We start from the raw sequence: 22,814 nt of genomic DNA, 5'->3' as shown, positions 1-22,814 counted from the left end.
ACAGTCTAGGAACAGATACGTGCTTTGACTAAATTGGAACAAGCAGCCTCAGCCTCAAATGGATATACATTTATTAAAACACCTACTGTACATAATACACCGACAACTCTCTGAGAGAGAGCTCTTCTTCCAGAGAACACAGCAATTTCCTTATTTCCACAACACAGAGCATGGGTCCCCTTGTCCAATGATTATAGGTCCTTCCCAGGCTTCTCTTCCCTGACTGAGTTTAGCACCAATTAATGAAGGCTGCCTGCTGCACTGTAGCCCCTTTCCCTTGCAGGGGGAGCAGTGAAGAGCAAACAGAGGTCAGCCACCCTGAAAACCTAGGTGGGAACACTGGCCTTGGCAGTAGGCCACAGGTCCTTGGGGGTGGAGGCAGAAAGTCTACATGCCGTTGGGCCAAGAAGGCAGACAATTTTGAGCATTTGTTCCAAGTGAGAAAAGGAACCTGTGATCTCCAATGACCAAGAGCACAGTCCAGGGCTCCATCTGCATGTTTTGCACTTGCACCCGAGTCTGCAAGCTGCCCCTCCCAGCTGCAGTTGAAACCTGCTCTGGCGCAGTAAGCACTCACTCAAGCACTTAGGTGTACTTCTGAATCTATGCACATATACCAGGTTGCACTCCAAGATACATTCCTATTCCAACAGACACCAATGAGCCCGCATGTATCTGTGTGAGACAAATCTGTTCAAACCTACTGTGTGCACGTCGTGCAAACCTCCAATGCACATGCATGCACATCCAAGTAAGAATGAATTTGTGAGTCCACACACAGATATGTGTAGGTCTCTGTGTGTAAAACTTGCCTTCTGTGTAAAGGCACACATGTATGTATAAATTCATGTGGCCATGCACACTGACATGTCCAACTCTAAATGCGACAGTTACTACTGCTATCTGCCAGTACTGGGAGAGAGACACCGAGAGAGAGGACCGGATCAATAAGAGCTGGGGGACCCTTAGCATCATCAGCCTGGCCCTTATTGTTGGTATTTTCTTGAGACCCAGGCCACCGCAGGGTGTGCCTCTTAAATGGTTTCAATCTGCTGGTCGATCTGTTAAATACAACTTTAGGAAAGAAGTCAACCAAATGTCCCCAATTAGGAGAAAGAGACTGATGGATTCTCGCAAGGAGGAGGGGAGCCTCCATCCCAACCAGCTCTGCCAAGTAAGATACTCGAATGGCCTGAAGATCAAATGTCACTTCTCCAACCTGAATAATTCATGCCAAGACCAGGAATGCTCCCTTCTCTGGACTCTGTCTCTTTAAATCAGGTCTTGAGCTTCCCAGTTCTGGAGAGGGGAAAAAAATTAAATAAGCAAAAATCCAGAACAAAGCAAGCCTATTAGCAGCTCAGCCCCCATCTCCATCCTGGATGCTATTACAACCCCACCCCACACTACAAAATCAGTTCCTGATTTCCCTGCTTCTGGAACCCTCTCCCCCAACTTGCACCCCACTCAATACTGACTGGTAAGGGAGTTTGGAGGGGCAAAGCTGACCACCGTATCCTAGGGGTGCTCAGGTTCTGGGGTAGGGTGGGAAAGCAACAAGCTGAATCACTCCACCCACGGGTCCCTGAGCCTGGGAGGGGTCCAGCCTGAAGGGTGGAACCCATGGAGTGGTCCTTGCAGAGGCAGCACAGCCTGAGTTAGGGCATGGGAGGGAGCTGTGGGGACAGGGGTACTGCAAACTTCCCTAGGCCATGGGACTGCCGCACAGGACCTGCAGAGGTGGAGAAATGGCCGCGCCTAACGGAACTGGGATCACAGAAGAAGCCAAGGCTGGGTATTTTCCAGGCTCTCTCCGTTAGCACAGTCCCTTTCCTTGACTACAAGAAGAGTAACTTTCTCTGCCCACCGGCTCTTCTAGGGGCAGCAGCTCTAAACTCCTCTCCCACCTTCGCTGGGTGCTCAGACCCACCTGCCAGGTCAGCCTTGCCGGCCCCGCCCCACATGTGCCACGGAGGGAGGAGGAAAGAACCTGCCTAAACCTAGGGGTGAGGAAAGAAGCAAGTCAGAGCTTGGGGAGCCAAACTTCTCACCAGCTCGGGAACTAGAGAGCAGGGAGCAAGAGAGCGCAGAGGCCCTAAGCTTGCTGCTCAGGAGCCTCCCACCCCTCCTCCTTTAGCGAGGAGGTGCGGAGACTCCGCTGGGGGCGGAGGAGGCGGCCGGGAGGCGGGGAGGGGGAGGCAAACCCTGCCCACTCGGCTCGGAGCCCGGAACGGCCGCGGAAGTCGGAGGCCGGAGCGCAGGGCGCAGAGGGCATCGGGGGCGGGGGGCTCCTACCTGACCCCTGTCTCCCACCAGCCAGCAAAGTGAAGGCTTCTTCGGACTTTACAGGCAGAAGAGAGTGACCGGGACTGTCAGCCGCTCCGGGTCAAGGTCTAGCCCACCCTCACCCTCCCGTGCCACCCCCACCCCATCATCACCAAGCTCTCCTAACTCATTGGTGAGCGCGGCGGGCCAGGGGCTGGATGCGGGGACGGCCGCGATGGCCCCGCGCGCGGGACAGCGGGGGCTCTGGAGCCCACTGCCGGGTCTGCTGGTCGTGGCGGCGGCACTGAGCCGGCCCGCCGCGCCCTGTCCCTTCCAGTGCTACTGCTTCGGCAGCCCCCGGCTGCTGTTGCGCTGCGCCTCGGGCGCGGAGCTCCGGCAGCCGCCGCGGGACGTACCGCCCGACGCGCGCAACCTCACCATCGTGGGCGCCAACCTGACAGTGCTGCGCGCGGCCGCCTTCGCGGGAGGAGACGAGGAGGCGACGGACGGCGTGCGCCTGCCGCTCCTCACCGCGCTGCGTCTCACACACAACAACATCGAGGTGGTGGAGGACGGCGCCTTCGACGGGCTGCCCAGTCTGGCGGCGCTCGACCTGAGCCACAACCCGCTTCGCGCTCTGGGCGCCCGCGCCTTCCGCGGGCTGCCTGCTCTGCGCTCTCTGCAGCTCAATCACGCGCTGGCACGGGACGGCCCCGGGATGCTGGATGCACTGGACGCAGCGCTCGCGCAGCTGGCAGAGCTGCGCCTGCTGGGCTTGGCGGGCAACGCGATGAGTCGCCTGCCGCCCGCTGCGTTGCGCCTGCCTCGCCTGGAGCAGCTGGACGCGCGTGGAAACGCGCTGGCCGGCCTGGGCCCCGACGAGCTGCGCGCTCTCGAACGCGATGGCGACCTGCCCAGGCCGCGCCTGCTGCTGGCGGACAACCCGCTGAGCTGCGGGTGCACCTCGCGCCCCCTACTGGCCTGGCTGCACAATGCCACCGAGCGCGTGCCCGACGCGCGCCGCCTGCGCTGCGCCTCCCCGCGCGCGCTGCTCGATCAGCCCCTGATGGACCTGGACGAGGCGCGGCTGGGCTGCGCCGACGGCAGTGCTAACGAGCGCGGGGAAGAGGTGGACGTAGCCGGCCCGGAACTGGAAGCCTCTTACGTCTTCTTCGGGCTGGTGCTGGCGCTCATCGGCCTCATCTTCCTCATGGTGCTCTACCTTAACCGCCGTGGTATCCAGCGCTGGATGCGCAACTTGCGCGAGGCCTGCAGGGACCAGATGGAGGGCTACCACTATCGCTATGAGCAGGATGCAGACCCACGCCGCGCGCCTGCTCCTGCTGCCCCAGCCGGCTCCCGGGCCACTTCCCCAGGCTCGGGCCTTTGAGCCTCACCTCCCTAATGGGAGGCTGTCCCTGTCAGCTGATGACTTTACTGAGGCCACCCAACTTTCCCCTGCCTTGCCTGAGCCCTGGAGATGACACACCAATGAGTTTGGATCTCTGAGATCTTTGGATCAATTGTAGCATCTCTCCGATCCCGAAGCTCCAAGGTGTACTCTTTTTCCCTGGCCTGAGGTCAAAAACCCAGAGATGCCTCCATCTGTTTCCAGAAACAAATCCTTCCAGTCTGTCCTTCCTGAACCATTGAAATCCCTTCCCCTATATAGGTTCACTGAAAGACCCTGCTCTTCCCTTTTGAAATCTCTAGCACTTTCTCCGCCGTTCTCCGTGCTTTGAGCCAGGCACCTTGGCTAGACTGAACTGACCTCTGTCCCCAGTTAGGAGCCCTCAGTCCCTTTCTCGGAGCTCAGGGGGTCTACATCCCTTCTGGTCTTATCAGAAGGTTTTTGTGGAGTTGAGCCTTGTGTCCCACCGCAAAATTCTGAGCCCTCCATCTTGTAATCCACATCCGGAGGCTCTGTGGCTTAAGTGGCCTCCTCTAGTCTGATGTGCTTCATACCCTGGACTAGCTCAGACTCCTCCATTCCTTGTCCCTGGCTGGATCTCAGTTCCAGCCCTGTCTCTCTCAACCCAGGGACAAACCTCAGTGTAGAGTCCATCCGTAGCCTTTCCATCAGGGCTCTGATGTGCCAGAGCTCATGTTTGTCTTCAATCTCAAGCTCAGCTCTTCCTGCCCTGGCCCAAGTCTTAGGCTTTCAGGTCCTTTGACATTCATGCCTGGCACTTTTACCTGTCCCTGCCATTCACTGGTCAGAGTTCAGAGAGGAATCTCTCCCATGGTGAGGTGCTACTCACTGCCCTCCCAGGAGGAGTTCTCCCATCCTCTAGAACAAGGACAAGCACCCCATGGCGTGTGGGGTGTGCAGGGCCTCCAAATCAGGGTCACTGGTCCACCTGGGAACAAGAGGCTGGGAGCTGCTGCCTGTCTAGTTGGCCTGTGCTCTGCCCCACCCATATGGTCTTCACCTGGGAACTCCTTGCTACCACCTCTCATGCCTTCTGGAGAAGGTTAGAGTCTGACCTCTTGTCTCAGTCACAAGACTTCCTGGTCAAGGTCATGGCCTCAGAGCCCTGCCTTCTGCATGACCCCAAAGCACAATGGTGAGTGAGGAGGGACTGCCCCCCTGCCTCTCACCCTAAGTCAGGCAGAATGGCAGGCCTGTGCTGCCTCCGCATAGGAAGTCTTCCTCCTCAGTATATTGGCTTGAGGCCCGCCTTCCCACCCTCAACTGAGAAATCTGGACCTCCCTTGGGCTGTTTTCTATAAAGTCTGCAATAATCTCCAATACTCTCTGCTCTTGTAAGTGGTGCGTGTTTTTCCTACTGACCTTGGGGCATTGGTGGGAGCAAAGAGGTGCCGAGAGCTTTTGGGGAATGGCCCTTATGTGCTCTCTGGGGATATAGGAAAAGAAATTGGCTGTGAATGCACAAAGCAAGATTGAGGCTAGACACATGGAGGGGCTTTCCATCACTCTCCAAACCAGTCTGCTGTTTGATGGTCTGAATTGGGTTTATCCACAACCAGTATGGGAGTCTATGCTTCCTTTACTCGCAATAGCCTTTGTTTGGGGTGGGGGCCTGAAAGGAAATATGTTTAGACTGACTAACCTGACAGATGAGCCTTTTGGGAAGGAGGCCAGCTATAGAGGAGGCAGTTTATTGGGGCAAAATTGTCTAAGGGGCCCATCTGCTTGCTAGCATCTCCTGTGTTGGCCTGTGCCTTTTTTGGCTAGAGGAGTTGAACCTGAACACTGGGTGTACAAAAGGCAGCCTGGGGGAGTGGGGCAAAGTGACCCCCTTACTAAAGGTGGATTTGGGATGCAGGTGAAGGGGTTCATCTCTTACTTCAGTATTCCCATCATAATTTATTTAGGGTCTCAAAGCCCTAGAAGCTAGAACCTAGAATTCCAGCATGTATTTTAGAAGTACGGAGCTACATGTTTCTAGAATATGTGGCTTCTAAACACTCAAAATGCTGTCCTAGTGCCATGGAAAGCCTCTGTTGTCTTTGTGGGACACAGTGCAGTCTCCTTGCCTTCCCCTAGTGGATGCTATATCCATTCTCCTAGCCATTTTCCATGAACATCTGTCAATGACCTTCAGTATGTACCCTGAGCATCCTCTAGGGAAAAAAATAATGATGTTCTTATGCGGGTTAGAAAACCACTTCTCAACAGATCACCTCAGTGCTAAAAGTGTACCCTCTGGTAGGTAACTGCAGTAAATCCTAACAAATCATGCTGTTGACTATGGGCTCATGATGAGCAAACAAGTAAACCTTTTACGTAGTGCCACTTTGGACACTCTACTAAGCCCTAATAACTTAGTTTTCCTGAGCCATGAAATAGCAACAGATATTTTTAAAATCAGCTAAAGACCTACTGTATATGATGCAAAGTTTTACCTTCATGTCTTTTATGGACTCCATTAGAAGCCAGCTCTTATCCACTATAAGAGTAGCAATCTGCCAGTCTACATCCCCAGCCCTCCTCCTCTGCAGAGCTAGCCACATGTTTAGCCTATACTGAATATAACTCTGCCAGTCCTAAGGAGCTTAATGACCCAGAGCCCCTGATCCAGCCTAAAAGGACCTGGAAGATGAAGTAGCATCTGAGCTTGGTTGGAGTTTATTCTGTTTTGTTTTGATCCAATGATCTGGGTCAAATCCAGATCCTTGCACATGCTAGGCGATTACTGGACCACTGTGCTACACCCACAAACCCTTGCTTTGTTTTCCCTTTGATTGGTTTGGTTAAAGGGTCTTGCTATGTAGCCCAAACTGGCCTTGCACTTACAATCCTCCAGTCTCAGCCTCCTCAGTGTTGTGGCTCCAGGAATGAGTAACCTTGACTCACTGATACCATCCACTCAGTCCAAAGCCTCTCCCGGGAGCTACTAGAAATGAGGGGTAAGCAGACCCAGAGGATGGGGACAGCAGGGACAGAGTGACAGGAAAGAAGCTATCTCTGGATGTCCCCTTACACAGATGGTAGGGCAGTGAGCAGGCAAAGGAGAGAAAGTGTGGGTGGGACTGTCAGAGTGTGGTCCACATGAACCCGCTGTGCACTTGGAGAGACAGGCAGACTTCCCAGGCTGCTGTGACCCATAAGAAATTTGAAATTGCCATCATTCACAAACTTCTCTAGGAGCAGCCTCTTGTGTTGGTAACCCTAAGCCTACCCATGCCAACAGATCTAGAGTGAGAGCCAGTGAGGGCCTGTCTTGAGCCTGAGGACTGAGTTTGAACCTGACTAAGCACCTGTCTTTCCAGGTCACTTGAACCCTTGAACCAAAATGTCAGATGAGTACCTGCTGTGCACTAGAAAATGCTGCCGAGCAGGTCTCTCCCTTTGTAGCCCAGGCTGGAACTGTCCCCCAGACTCCCTTGCTTCTCAGCATCTCTGCCTTCCTTCCGTTCAGGCTGTAACCTTTGCAGACACTGCCTCCCACTGAAGCCCATCTCCATCTTCATTAAGCCAGCCTGCCAGATGCTCAGCCCTAATTTACCAGCATGGCCTTTCCTAGGCCAGGAGACATGAGTAGGACAGTTAATAATGCTGTGCTCATTCTCAGGACTACCTTCTGATCCCCTCCTCCACAACCTCACCCTTCCTAGTGAGCCCAGTCACTTCCCTCAGCAACCTACCAGGGAAGCTTTTCCAGGGATTACAAATAGATGGCGCACAACACACTCTTCCTTCGATGGGTATGGAGACCAAAGCTCAGAGTGTACAGGAGCCCCTTCAGGTCACACAGAACACCTGCCTCCAAGGCTGGTCTTCCCTGAGTCTCAGTACCTGGCAGACCCATTACCTCTGAACTTAGCATTCTTTTATTCCCGTGGTACTGCTTCTGGAAGCCAGGAAGAACCATGAAAACCTAGAGAGGAAGAAAGAAAACATACAATGGGTGTGAGGGCACCATCCGCTGCTTCAAACAGGTTGGAGGAATCCTGATCTGGCTTCTTGGAGGCAGCAGGTGTGCTGGGGGCCATGTCTCCCCTGAGGGGAGCAAAGGGCTGATTCGGGATGCCTGAGTTCAAGTTCCTGACTTCCAAGCCACCCTTCTTCCTCCTGCATTGGCTCTGCTCAACACCTGCTGAGCACAGGGCTTACATGCAAAAGCCAACTCTTACTGCTGTCCTGGGTCCAGATGGTGCCACACAGGATCACTGTGAATGTGGCTATACAAGCACAGGATGTCACAGAAGTCCCTGAGTTGACCACTCATACTGGGAAACTTTGATGTAAAGGGATTCACTATCAATAATCACATGGGAAATTGTTTTTTAAAATATTATATTATTACACAGAAAGCTAGGTATGGTGGCACACACCTGTAACCCCAGGTGCCCACAGGCAAAGCAGGAGGATTACCAAAAGTTTGAGGGCATCCTAGACCAGAATGAGACCTCAGACAACAGCAACAGCAACGGGGATGACAAGGAGGCTCAGTGCCTGAAGTAGAGGACCAGTCAGGCAGCTCATAGCTGCTCCAGGGGACCTGGCGCCCTCTGCTGGCCTCCTCAAACACCCACATAAAAATACAATTACATGAAGATGAACACACACAAATAAATAAAATTTAAATTTTTTTCCATTTAAATCTCAAAAGAAACAGGGACTGAAGAAATAAACCAAGGGTTAAGAACACTTGCTGTTCTTCCAGTGACACGAGTTTGGTTCCCAGCACCTACACTGGGAGTCAGAACTGCCTACAATTCCAGATCCAAGGGAGCTGGTGCCCTCTGCTGGTCTTGAAGCATGTGTATATACATTCCATACACTTATAGATACACACATACACAAAAATAAAAAGTTAAAATATTTAATTTTTTAAATGGGCAGGCTAGGGATGCAGCTTAATTGGGGGAGTGCTTTCTTAGCATGCACAAAACCCTGACTTTGGTCCCTAAAACTGCATAGATGGTACACAATAGTATTTGCCTATAATTCCTGCACTTGAAAGATGGAGGTAAAAAATATCCATTCAAGGTCATCCTTGACTACATAGGAAGTTCAAGGTCACTCTGGGCTATGTGGAATCCTGCTTTTAAAAAGGATTCTACAGGTGTGTGTGTGTGTGTGTGTGTGTGTGTGTGTGTGTGTGTGTGTGTGTGTGTGTGTGGTGTGTAATCAAAGGGGGAGGCAAGAATTAATTAGAGCTGTGTAGGCTTCCAGCCTTGGACCAAGTGACTCTTGACAAGATTCTGGGAGGGAGGAAAAGTGCTGAACTGCTGGGCTGGACTAGCTAGTCTCCAAGAACTGAGTAACTAATACCCTCCCTTTCTTGTTCTCTGGCCATGAGAGCTCCTCCTCACATCTTAGAGATGCAGTCAACTGTCCCTGTCCCTGGCACAATGCCCTTTCCAAGCATAGCCTCACAATTCTCAGTGATGTGCATCTGGGCCTTCACTTGTACGGCCACTTTTCTTGCCTCTTGCCCACATCAGGACCAGGGGAGAACTATCTCACTTTTAGGTCCTCATCCTAGTACACAGGAGATATTTTCAAAACTTGCCTGGCCTCAGTCCTACCCAACAGATACACAAATTCAAAGGGAAGGGCTCACACGGGGCGCTCTGGCCTCCGTTTCAGTGCTTCTCTAGACTCCCACAACTGCCCACCTCATTAAACTGGAGTTGCAATGATCATTAAGATGCCTGGGTGGCCAGTTCCTCCCTACTGTTCCACAAAGTGAATAAACTTGGTGAGGATGCCTGTGGTCCTGGCTCTTGGGAGGCAGAAGTAGAAGGATCGGGAGTTCAAGGCCAGCCTCAGCTATTCCAAGACTAACCTGAGCAACCTGAGGCCCCCCAACTCTAACCCAAACTTTTAGAATGTGACCCTGCAAAACATAATTTACACTTGGCTTCTTCACTTCACTTTTTAGTATGATTTAGTCTTTGGGCTCTCCTTTGGATATGTTTTCATGGTCCTGTCTGGGCGGAGCCTCCCCAGGCTTTGCAGTGTGTGTTATTCATCCCAGGGATCTGAAGAGACACCTATTGGCAGAGGCGGCCCGTATGGAATGATGCCAGCTTTCTCTTTTCTTGGCATCCAGGCACCATCTGCTGGTGGAGATAGGACAGTTCCTTTCTTCTTTCAGTCCACTGTCAATGCATGAGGCATTGAAGCATGTAGGGACTGCTAAGAAGCTAATGATACAGTTCCAAGTAAAACAGAGAAAATAATAGTTGATGTCACCCAGAATTCGCTATGTCAGAAGGTCTTCTAGACGCTATTTTTTAACCTGTTAAGTAGATGGCAGTTCTATGACACTATTATTTCTTCATCACAGATGAGAAGCATAGGTCACAAGGAGATGAATGTAGCTAATGAGATCAAGATCATACGGCTAATAAGAGGCCAATGAGCCTGGGACCCAGACAGTGAGCTCCACAGCCATGCTCTAGACTGTAAGAAAATACTTCTTAGACTGGAAATGGAGGGGGGAAGAGAATGTAGGAAAGAACCTCCTTGAATGAAGAGGCATGGAAGGTTCATCTGAGAAACCAGCTGGGAAAGACCATCCTAGGAAGCAGAAAGAGCCAGTGCCAAAGGATGGAGACCAAAATTTCCAGTATCAGTTGGGGGCGAACTCTAGCCCTACCCACCTCTCCAATCTGTTCTCTTCCACCACCACCACCAACTCTGTACCTCTTAAAGGGTTCTTGCCCTGCTTCCTTCATGACTTCTTGCCTGCAATGCCCACCCTGGTCCATGCTCAACACCCCAGCCAGACTGGTGGTGGGAACACACCACCAGGATCCCTCTCACTCTCACTCCATTGCCACTGCCCATTCTCTTCGGGGTGGTGACTGCACTCTTTGGGTTGATTGCCTGTGATCTCCTCCCTCTGGTCCAACTCGCTGGCAGCTCTCCCAGCCCTCTTCACACCAGTGTCACAAAGGCCTTACAGTTACCTACAGGTCCAGGTTGTCTCTCCCGTAAGCACCCTCCCCATGTGCCTGATGTCCACAGCCCCTCCTCACACACCTACCTCCATCCTATCCTGCAACATGCACTCCAGACTTCTCTTCCTCCCAGAAGCCTATCTGATCTACCCCTCAACTACCCCAGCAGAGCATGAAGACCCTCCTTAGCATGGAATGCTGTACTACGTGGCAAGGCCACGCAGCAGCAAGTCCAACTTCGCCCTTATCCTCTATGAATGTATAAGCAACTGGAGGAAAACTGCCGAGTTTCTCTTACAGAAAGCCTAGCACAGACCCAGAAAATGGTGCAGACTGATAGACTATTTTTTGTAGTAGTTATCTCTTAATTGTTCTGCCTGTCTGCATTCCTCCTCCTCTTCCTTCTTTCTTGTTCTTTTGGAGGCAGGGTCTCCCTATGCAGTCAAGAGTGTACTCAGACTTTCCTGTCCTGGACTTCTGAGCACTGAGCATGTAGCAACTGTGCCTGGCTTCTTTTATTTTTCTTTCATGTTGAAATTTAGACAGTTAAAATACACCCTTTGGGGCACATGGGTCTAAGAGTTTTGAAGAGTCACTATTCTCTAAAAATCGCTGTCCTGACACCCCCTCACAGCCCCAGTCACTTACAAGCGCTGTCCCTGTCTCCCTCCCCACGGTGGTACCTTGACCTGTATAGGCAGAACACAGATTGGTCCTTAGACTTACTTTGTCCACTCAGCACAATTCATCAGAGACCCGTACTGTTGTGTGCATTGTAGGTAGTTTGTTCACTTTTGTCAAGGAGTAGCATTCCACTGACTACAATGGAGTAGTCAGTAGGGAGCTGAAGAGCATTTGACTTCTTTCTACTTTGGATTTCCATTTTATTCTACTTTGTGACAGTTTCGCCCTTTAGCCCAGGCTGGTCCTGAACTGTGGTCTCCTGTGTCACCTTTCTAGTTTTTGGCAATTGTGACTATAGCCCTTGTGGACATCTGTATTAAGATTTTTGTGAGCTTGTCATTTTTTTTTGTCCCTTGTGGAGAGGAAATGCTGCGTCTAAACAGAAGCTGCTAGAGCTGTGCAGTGGACCATTCCCGGTTCCCTCCAGCACTGTGTGAGCACTCAGCTTCACCAGCACAACTCGTTGAAAGTGGTTGTGCATATATATGGAGCCCTGTCTGGATTCCCGCTCTAATCTGTTGGTGTGAGTCTCGTCTTTCATGACTGTCACAGTCTCAATTGCTTAGCTGTATAGTGAGTCTTTTTTCTAATTCTCTCACACGTTAAATCCTGACTGCAATCTCCCCTCCTTCCACTCCTCCCAGCCCTCCTCCCACCTCTCTCCCCCAAATCCACTCCCTCTCCACTTCCCTTCCCCTCAAATAAGACCCCCCAGGATATCAACTGAACATGGCATAACAAATAAATCACAACAAGACTAGGCACAAACCCTCATAACAAGGCTGAATGAGGAAACCCAGTAGGATGAAAAGGGTCCCAAGAGTAGGCAAAAGTCAGAGACACCCCTGCTCCCACAGTTGGGAGCCCCCCAGGAACACTAAGCAACATAACCATAACATATATGCAGACAACCTAGCTCAGACCCCTCCATGATTGCTGCTTCAGTCTCTGTGAGCCCCTATGAGCCCTGCTTAGTTGATTCTGTGGACTGTGTTCTTGTGGTATCCTCCACCCCTCTGGCTTCTACAATCCTTCCTCCCCCTCTTCTGTGGGGATCCCCTGGCTCCTCCTATATATGGCTATGGGTCTCTTCATCTGTTCCCATCAGTTGCTGGACCACACTTCTCTGATGACAATTGGGGCTAGGCACTGATCTATGAGTATAGAAGAATATCATTAGGAATCATTTCACTAACTGTGTGTGTGAGAGAGAGAGGGACAGAGAGAGAGAGAGAAAGAGAGAGAGAGAGATTTTGTTCTATCCTGGGTCTCTGGGCTGTCCAATCTCTAGTTCCTGACCATCCAGACAGTATCAGACATGGGCTCCCTCTTGTGGCATGGGTCTCAAGCTGGACCAGTCATTGATTGGCCACTCCCACAAGTTCTGTGGCACCATTACTCCCAGCACATCTTGCAGGCAGGACAGATTGTAGGTCAAAGGTTCTATGACTAGGTTGATGCCCCAGTCCCACTGATGGGAGCTTGCCTGGTTATAGAAGATGGCCAGTTCAGTCTCCATATCCCGTTACTACGGGTCTTCACAAGGGTCACTCTCGTAGATTCCAGGGGGTTCCCACTGTACTAGGTTTCCATATCATCTCCCATGCCACCCCCAGTTCCAGTTGTCTCTCCCAGTACTTTCTCCCTCCATTTGCCACCCCATGCCTGATCCATCCTATTACCATCCCCACCCACCCCCCAGTCTACCTGCAAAATCTATTCTATTTCCCCTTCCCAGGGAGATCCCATGTGTTTCCCGCCCCCTTGAGGTCTCCTTGGTTCTTAGCCTTTGGGTCTGTGGATTGTAGCATGACTATCCTTCATTTAACAGCTAACGTCCACCTATAAGTGAGCACATACCATGTTTGTCTTTCTGGGTCTGGGTTACTTCACTCAGGATGATTTTTTTCTAGTTCCACCCATTTGCCTGCAAATTCCATAATATAGTTGTTTTTAACACCTGAGTAACACTCAGTTGTGTAATCATACCACATTTTCTTTATCCATTTGGTTAAGGGGCATCTAGGTTGTTCTCAGGTTCTGGCTATTACAAATAAAGCTTCTATGAACATAGTTTAGCAAGCATCCCTGTGATAGGATGGAGCATCCTTTGGATACATGTCCGAGAGTAGTATAACTGGGTCTTGAGGTAGATCGATTCCCAATTTTCTGAGGAACCCCCATATTGGTTTCCATAGTGGCTATGCAAGTTTGCACTCCCATCAGCAATGATGTAGTGTTCCCCTTATTCCAAATTCTCACCAGCATAAGCTGTTACTTGTGATTTTTATCTTGGCCATTCTGACAAGTGTAAGGTGGAATCTCAAAGTGGTTTAGATTTGTATTTTTCCTGATAGCTAAGGATGCTGACCATTTCTTTTAAGTGTTTGTCTCAGTTAAGGTTTCTACTGCTGTGAAGAGACACCATGACCATGGCAACCCTTATAAAGAAATACTCAACTGAGGTGGCTTGCTTACAGTTTCAGAGATTCTGTCCATTATCATCATGACGGAGAGCATGGCAGTATGCAGGCAGACATGAGCTTCAATAGTAGCCGAAAGTCTTGTATGTTGTAGGCAACGGAAGTTGACTGAGACACTAGGTAGTATCCTGAGCATAGTCTGCCCTCACAGTGATGCACTTCCTCTAACAAGGCCATACCCACTCCAACAAAGCCACACTTCCTAATAGTGCCACTCCTTGAGATTATGGGGGCCAATTACATTCAAACTACCAGTGTTTCTCAGCCATTTGAGAATTCTCTAATTAGATCTCTTACCCCAATTTCAATTGGATTATTAGGTTTGTTGATATCTAATTTCTCAAGTTCTTTCTATATTTTGGATATTAGCCCTCTGTCAGATGAAGAGTTAGTGAAAATCTTTTTCCATTCTGTAGGCTTCCTTTTCATCTTATTGATGGTGTCCTTCACCTTACAGAAGCTTTTAAGTTTCATGAGGTTCCATTTATTAATTGTTGATCTTAGTGCCTGTGCTATCAGTGTCCTGTTCAGCAAGTCTCCTGTGTCAATACATTCAAGGCTGTTACGCACTTTCTCTTCTATTCAGTGTATCTGGTTTTATATTGAGGTCTTTGATCCACTTGAGTTTTGTGCAGTGATAGATATGAATCTATTTTCATTTTTCTACATTCAGTTACATCAACACTATTTGTTGAATATGCTTTCTTTTTTCCATTGCAGATTTCTAGCTTCTTTATCAAAAATCAGGTGTCCATGGGTGTGTGGATTTATGTCTGGGTCTTCAACTTGATTCCACTGATCAGCCTGTTTTGCCAATACCATGTGGGTGTTTTTTTATCACCACAGCTCTGTATTACAGCTTGAAATCAGGGATGGTGATATTTCTGGAAGTTATTTTATTGTACAAGATTGTCTTATCTGTCCTGGGTTTTTTGTTTTTCCATACAAAATTGAGTATTGTCCTTTCAAGGTCTGTAAAGAATTATATTTGGATTTTAATAGGGAGTGGGTTGAATCTGTAGGCTGCTTTTGATGGGATGGCCAGTTTTACTATGTTAATCCCATTAATCCATGTGCATGGGAGATCTTTCCATCTTCTGGTATCGTCTTCAATTTCTTCAAAGATTTGAAGTTTTTGTCATGCAAATCTTTCACTTGCTTGCTTAGAGTTATCCCAAGATATTTTATATTATTTGTGACTATTGTGAAGAGTGTTGTTTCCCTGATTTCTTTCTTAGCAGATTTTTCATTTGTGTATAGGAGATAATTTTTTTTAATTAATCTTGAATGAATCCAACTACTTCACTAAAGGTGTTTATCAGCTGTAGGAGTTCCCTGGTAGAATTTTTAGGGTCACTTATGTATACTATTATATCATCTGCAAGTAATGATACTTTGACTTCTTCTTTTCAAATTTGTGTCCCTTTGCCATCCTTCAGTTGTTTTATTGCCCCAGATAGAGCTTCAATTATTATATTGAATAGATATGGAGCTAGTGGACCACCTTTCTTGTTCCTGATTTTAGTGGAATTGCTTTTGAGTTTCTCTCCATTTAATTAATTAATTGGCTGTAGACTTTCTGTAAATTGACTTTATTGTGTTTAAATCTGTTTCTTTATCCCTACTCTCTCCAAGACTTTTATCATGGAGGGGTTTTGGATTTTGTCAAAGACTTTTTTAGCGTCTAATGAGATAATCATGTGGTTTCTTCTTTCAGTTTGTTTAAATGATGGATTACATTGATTGATTTTCATATATTGAACCACCCCTGCATCTCTGGGATGAAGCCTACTTGATCATGGTGGATGATTTTTTTTTTTATGTGATCTTGAATTCAGTTTTTTAGTATTTTGTTGAATAGTTTTGTATCTATGTTCATGAGGGAAATTGGCCTGTAATTCTCTTTGTTGAATCTTTGTGTGATTTGGTATGAGGGTGACTGTGACCTTATTAAAAGAATGTGTCATTATTCCTTCTGTTTCTATTTTGTGGGATAATTTGAGAAGTATTGGTTGGTGTTAGCTCTTCTTTGAAAGTCTGGTAGAATTCTGTGCTAAAACTGTCTGTCCCTGGACTTTTTTTTTTTTTTTTTTTTTTTTAGGTTGGGAGACTTTTAATAACTGCTTCTATTTCCTTGGTGTTATAGGTCTATTTAAATTGCTTAGTCTTGATTTAACTTTGATAAGTGGTATCTATCAAGAAGATTATCCGTTTATCTTAGTTTTTCCAATTTTTTGAAGTACAGGTTTTTAAAGTGTAACTAATGTTTCTTTGGATTTCCCCAGTGTCTATTGTCTTGTACCCCTTTTGTTTCTGATTTTGTTAATTTGAATATTATTCCTATCTTTTAGTTAGTTTGTGTAAGGGTTTGTCTATCTTGTTGATTTTCTCAAAGAACCAACTCTTTGTTTTATTGATTTTTTGTATTGTTCTCTTTATTTCTTTATTTCTATTTTATTGATTTCAGCCCTCCATTTGATTATTTCATGTCTGTCTATTCCTCTTGGGTGAGCTTGCTTCTTTTTGTTTTAGAGTTTTCAGGTTTGCGGTTAAGTCACTATTATGAGATCTCTCTAATTTCTTTATGTAGGCACTTAGTGCTATGAACTTTTCCTCTTAGCACAGCTTTCATTTATGCCATAAGTTTGGGTATGTTGTACATTCATTTTCATTGAATTCTAGGAATTCTTTAGTTTTTTTTTTTTTTTCTTATTTCTTCCTTGAGTTTATAGGCTTTCTGTTTTTTCTGTTGTTGTTGAAATTCAGCTTTAATCCATGGTAGTCTAATAGTATGCAGGGGGGTTATTCTGATTTTCTTATATCTATTGAGACTTTCTTTATATGTGGTCAAGTTTGAAGAATGTTCCATGGGGCTCTGAGAAGAAGGTATGATCTTTTGTGTTTGGGTGAAATGTTCTGTAGATATTGGTACATTTGGTTCACATGTTTGTTAGTTTCATATTTCTCTGTTTTAGCTTTTGTCTGGGTGACCTGTCCATCAGCGAGAGTAGGGTATTGAGGTCTCCTAGTATTGATATGTGAAGGTCAATGCATAATTTAAGCTTTAGCCATGTTTCCTTTACAAATGATGAGTGTGATGTGTCCTTCCCCATAACTTTGATTAATTTTGGTTTGAAATCTATTTTGTTAGAATTATTAGAATCACTACACCAGCTTATTTCTTGGGTCTATTGACTTGGAAAATCTTTTTCCAACCCTTTACTCTGAGGTAATATCTATCTTTGATGTTGAGATGTGTTTCTTGTATGCAGCAGAAGGATGAATCCTGTTTTTGCATTCATTCCATTAGACTGTATCTTGTTAATTCCTGTTATTTTGGTGTGTGTGTGTGTGTGTGTGTGTGTGTGTGTGTGTGTGTGTGTTCCCCTTCATTTTGTTCTGATGGTGTCACATTATTATTTCCTTTGTTTTTATGGGTATAGGTAACCACCTTCAGTTGGAATTTTCCTTTTAGTACCTTCTTATGTAGCTGGATTTGTGGATAGTTATTATTTAAATTTGACTTTATCATAGAATATCTTGTTTTCTCCATCTATGGTGATTGGAAGTCTTGCTGGGTATGGTAGTCTGAGCTGGCATCTATAGCCTTTAGGGTCTGTATGACATCTGTTCAGGCCCTTCTGGCTTTTAGAGAGTATCCATTGAGAAGTCAGGTGTAATTCTAATAAGTTTGCCTTTATATGTTACATGGGCTTTTTCCCTTGCAGCTTTTAATATTCTTTCTTTGTCCTCTATGTTTAGTGTTTTGATTATTATGTGACAAAGGAACTTTCTTTTCTGATCCTATTTATTTGGTGGTCTGCAAGCTTCTTGTGCATTTATAGGCATGTCCTTCTTTAGGTTAGGGAAATTTTCTTGTATAATTTTGCTAAAAATATTTTCTGGGCCTTTTCATTGTACTTCTTTGCTTTCTATTCCTGTTGTTCTTATGTTTGATCTAGGCCTGAGGTTTTTCTCTTTCATCTCTTGTATTCTGTTGGTGATCTTATCTAGATTTTCCATAGCAGAACTTCCTTCTGTTTTGTGTTTTCTTTATTACTTCTATTTCCACTTTCAGGTCTTGAACAGTTACTTATTTCCTTCAACCATTTGTTTGTTTCATGGCTTTCTTTAAGGGATTTATTCATTTCCTTCAATCTTTTGTCTGTTTTTTCCTTAATTTCTTTAATGGATTTATCTTTAAGGACCTCTATCATCTTCATTAAGTAGTGAGATATTCACCTTGTCCACACCTGTGGCATAGACCATGCCCGTTGGGGATGTGATCTGGGGGAACTAAAGCTGAGGGAGGGGCTCAGAGAGCTCGCTGGCTTGCATGGGGACAGGAGTACTTCCAGAGGCATCCTTGGGACCAGGAACCTGCTGGTGTTCATCTGTCTACGTTATGAGTTATTTCTCCCCGAATAAACATCTATTTGGCCTATTTGTTTCTCCTGATCCTTATTAAACACCAATAGTTTTAAGGTCTTTCTCTTGTGCTTCAGTTGTGTTGGAATATTCAGGGTTGCTGCAGTAGGGTTGCTGGGCTTGGGTGGTGCTGCTATTGCCCTGGCTTTTGATGATTGCATTCTTACACTGGTATCTAGGCATCTGGGTTTGGGGTGATTATATGTTTAGGTGCTGATTTCTGTGTTTGTCTTTGTTGGATTGGTGTTTTATTCCCTCTTTTCTATTTCCTCTCTGGTCTTTTGGCTAGAGTGGCCTCTGGTTGAATGGAAGGTCTCCACACGAGTTGAGGACTGGACTTATAATGGCTGGGGAGGCCTCTGATCCAGCAGGGAATTTCTGCCCAAGTTGGGGCTAGCGTTCTGGTAACCAGCATGGCCACTGGTCTAGCTGGGGATCTTCCACCGGAGTTCGGGGTCAGGATATGGTGACAGAGAGGATGGAGTGGTTGGGGGTGGGCTGGACAGGCACTGAGTGGAGATAGTCCAAGGACAGGTGGCTTCCTGGAGTTTCTGGTGGCTGGTGTGGCCTCTGATTGAGCAGGGAACTCTGCTGAGTTGGGGCCAGGATGTGGTGAGGGGCAAGCCAATTGGAGATAGGCTGAGCAGGCACTGAGAGAGTGGGGGCAGTCAGTTAAAGAGTTTCTCTGGGGTTCTGGTGGCCTGTGAGGCCTCTGGTGGAGTAGGGGTCTTCTGATGGAGTTGTGGCCATAGTAAGTCTTAAAATCAGGTAACAAATGCCTCCAACTTCATTCTTTATTTTTTATTTTTCCATTTTTTCATGTGGTGTGTGTGTGTGTGTGTGTGTGTGTGTGTGTGTGTGTGTGTGTGCGTGCGTTTTTGCATGTGTGGGGTTTGCACATGTGTGGAAACCCAAGGTTGATACTAGCAATCATCCTTGGTTTCCCACCATATTCATGAAGGAAGGGTCTCAAACCCAGAGCCTACAGATGTGTCTCATCTGGACAGTCAGTTTACCCTGGAGACCTGCATATCTGCAATGCAAGGCTGAATCACAGGTGGCCACTGTAAGGAGTAAGGTTTTTCCTCCCGCCACTGGTCTTGTCCTGCCGCCTCACCTGCCCCAAATAATACACAGAGACTGCGTATTTGATATAATGCTGTTGGCCAGGTACTAGTTTCTTATCAGCAGGCTCTGTCTTAATTATTAACCCATTTCTATGTATTTCCACGTGGTCTTACTGGAGAGCCGGCTGTCGTCCTGCTCTCTCCAGACTCTCCATCTTGACTCCTCCTTCCTACTTCCTCTTTCCTCCTTGTCTCCTAGTCCCTCCTCTCTTGCTTTCCTATTGGCCAACAGTGTTTTATTCATTAACCAATATGACAGAGTGCCATCTCCCATCAGGCCACCATGCACACCTGGAATTTATATGGGTCCTGGAATCTGAACTCTGCTTCTTGGGTTTGCACAGAAACTGCTTTGACCATGACCCAACCTTATTCTTCTTTAAAGAATTGTTTGTCTATCTTAATTCCTTCACCAAGTGCTGGGATATTATTATTAGATTGTATTAGATTACATAATACAATTTTCATGCAAGTATATGCACGTAGTCTGAGCACATCCCCATATTCCACCACCCTCCCTTTCTCGATCCTTCTTTTCATTTAATTCTCTTTTTGTTCAGAACAATATTTTCTCTTCTTCCTTGCAAACCCCTTTTTGAGCCATTTATTAGAGGTGTTGCTTGATTTCCAAACACCTACACAGTTCCCAGATACTTTTTTGGTTTTAAATTCCTGTTTATTTCTGTGTTGATCAGAGAAAACTTTTTTATGAACTGAAAATTTTAAGTTTTTAAGGCTATCTTTAGGCATAGAAAATAGAAGCTATGTATTTGAGAAGAATGCTATGTTTTGTTTGAAAGTAAAATACTCTATGATGTCTTTTAGGCCACACTGACTGACACTGTTGTTCAGACCTTCTGTGCCCTCAGTCAGCCAAAGGGAGAGAGGTAAGTAGGTTCGGACATTTCTTCCTCCTGCTCCACCCCTTGTCTCATCGTGTATATGGACACATAATGATCAGGTGCATTCTGCATTAAGGATTATCATGGCTTGATAAATTGGCACTTTTATTAGCACACATGCCCTGCTTTAACCTTGTTAACATTTCTTGTTCTGAAATCAGTTACTACTATTGCCAATACTTGTACTTGTGAACCAATAAACCTGGCCTCCATCCTATAAAATATAATATGTTAGCCAGGTGGCAGCTCACGCCTTTAATTCCAACACTCAGAAGGCAGAGGCAAGCAGATCTCTATGAGTCTGAGTCCAGCCTGGTCTACAGAGTGAGTTCCAGGACAGTCAGAGCCACATAGTGAGACTCCATTTAAAAAATATTATCTAAAAGAAAATAAATTGTAACATATATTTTGTCTTTATATTTAAAGCAGATTTCTCCCCTTATTTGTGGTTGTTTCAAAATCCCTGCCTTCTTTTGGAATATCTGAATTAATTTGTAATATGCTAATTGTTCCTACTTTCATATGTAGATGTGTTCCTAATTTTAGTTGTTGCTGCAGGGATCACAATATACACACCTTTTCCTGGTCTATTTAGGGTTATAATTTCATCATTTCAAGCATAACATGTAGATTTACATTTTTCTTATTACATGTACTTGTGTGTGTCTTCATGCACATGTATATGGGGGTATGCATACACAACATACTTTTGTAGGTCACAAGACAGCATGTAGGGGTGGGCTCATTCCTTTCACCCTGTGGATTCTGGGGGTCAGACTCTGGTCATCAGACTTGGTGATAGGCACCTTTACCTACTGAGACATCTTGACAGCCCTCAAATATAATATAGATGTGTGAACAAATAAGTTTTTTTCCCTCACTGACCTCACATTATAGGTGTCTTATGGAGTTAACTATTTGTCCATACTGGCAACCCTACCAGCATTACAGTATTTTTTTCACTGGTCATCATCAATAGAACTTTATATTTTTACCTGGATCATCACCATGTCTGTCACTTTTAATTCCTGAAAGTCTGAGTTCATCTTTGACATAATTTTCCTTCAACCTAAAGAATGTCTTATTTGCATTTTTTTTTTTTTTTTTTTTTGGGAAAGTGTGGTGATGACATGTTCTTTTGGTCTTCCTTCGTCTGAGGATCTGTTTTACAAACATGAGACATCTCTACCCGTGCCTTCCAAGTGTGCACGTGAAAATGTGTGTACACAAACGTCCCTCCTCAAAACAAACAAATACAACTCAGAACACTGACCATCACAGCCTGTGCCTCCTCTGTTCTTCCTTCGTGAGACCCTTGTCCCTCCAAGTCCCTGCTCAGCTGCCCCAGTTCCTCAGCTGGCGGAGTATTGCCACCTTCTCTCCCACACCCCCTACCCTAGGACAAATGAAGGCTTCTTATACCTGACCCCAGGGTCATTCTCACACCCCGTTTTCCTTTTCTTCTCCAGTGTTTTAACATCAAACTTCCTGGGGCTGGAGATGTGACTCCAAGGTTAAAAGCATGCGTTGCTCTTGCAGAGGAGCCAGGGTCAGATCCCAGCACCCACATGGTGGCTCACAACCATCCCTAACTCCAGTACCAAGGCATCTGTAACCCTCTTCTGACTTCCTTCAGCACTAAGTATGCACATGGTATATACACACATGCAGGAGAAACACTCCTACACACAAAATAAAGTAAATACATCTAAAGAGCCACAAAGCTTCTGTCCTGCTTCGTCTGTAAGAAAACATGAGAAGGAATGACCCATGTGTGGCCACCCAGGAGGGTAAGGCTTTGACCTAAGTTGACACAATGTTTACAAGAATATAGAAAATAAATTTTCATCACATAATCAATTTTTAAATTATCATATTCATGGGTTTATTTCTCCTTTTTTTTTTTTTTTTTTTTTTTTTTTTTTTTTTTGAGACAGGGTCTCACTATGTAGCATATAGACCCAGAACTCACTAGGTAGACCAGGTTGGCCTAAAATTCAGGGATCTGCCTGCCTGTCTCCCAAGAGCTTGGATTAAGGGTGTGGACTACCTTGTCCAGCATGCTTTCTCTTTAACTGAAAGTAGACACAGCCTATTAGAATGTTGGCTGGTCCTCTTCATCTAGGTCCCTCCTTTCCCACTGTGTCCCATTAGCCCAGGAGCAGGTAAAGCTTGGGGAACTGAAGTGACTAAAATGACCTGGCAGAGCAGGCTGTGGAGAGCGAGCAGAGCCAGGACAGGGACTGGGCTGAGGACCCCAGCTGAGGGGACAGTAACAGATGGGTGACAGGGGCTTCAACTCAGCAGTGAACCAGGACTCATGGAATCCAGCCAGTTCCGAGAGACCAAGCTTTGGCAGCTTCCCCACCGAAGGCCATGAGGCTAGACACTAGGGATACAGGAACAGGGAAATCCCTCCGGGATCTTCAGGAGGTCACAGATGAGGCACAAAACCCAGAGCAGTCCAGGGCAGGAGGACATTGCTGGGTGCCTTTCCTGTCGGGACTCAGGAAACAAGAAATAAAATAAAAACACAGGCAATG

General features: G+C 46.6%; 1 protein-coding gene across 1 annotated transcript; it reads left to right on the top strand.

The window, feature by feature from the left end:
- Nucleotides 1–2,225: 2,225 nt before the first annotated feature.
- Tpbgl (trophoblast glycoprotein like) lies at nt 2,226–3,842 on the top strand. Its single transcript, XM_051192333.1, has one exon. The coding sequence runs from the start codon at nt 2,501–2,503 to the stop codon at nt 3,653–3,655; it is 1,155 nt and encodes a 384-aa protein (XP_051048290.1). The 5' UTR covers nt 2,226–2,500; the 3' UTR covers nt 3,656–3,842.
- Nucleotides 3,843–22,814: the final 18,972 nt, after the last annotated feature.

The sequence above is a fragment of the Phodopus roborovskii genome, unplaced genomic scaffold (assembly GCF_943737965.1).
Source record: "Phodopus roborovskii unplaced genomic scaffold, PHOROB, whole genome shotgun sequence".
Lineage (NCBI taxonomy): Eukaryota > Metazoa > Chordata > Mammalia > Rodentia > Cricetidae > Phodopus > Phodopus roborovskii.
Note: the sequence above shows the minus strand (reverse complement) of the source record. Positions and strands in the feature narration are given on the sequence as shown.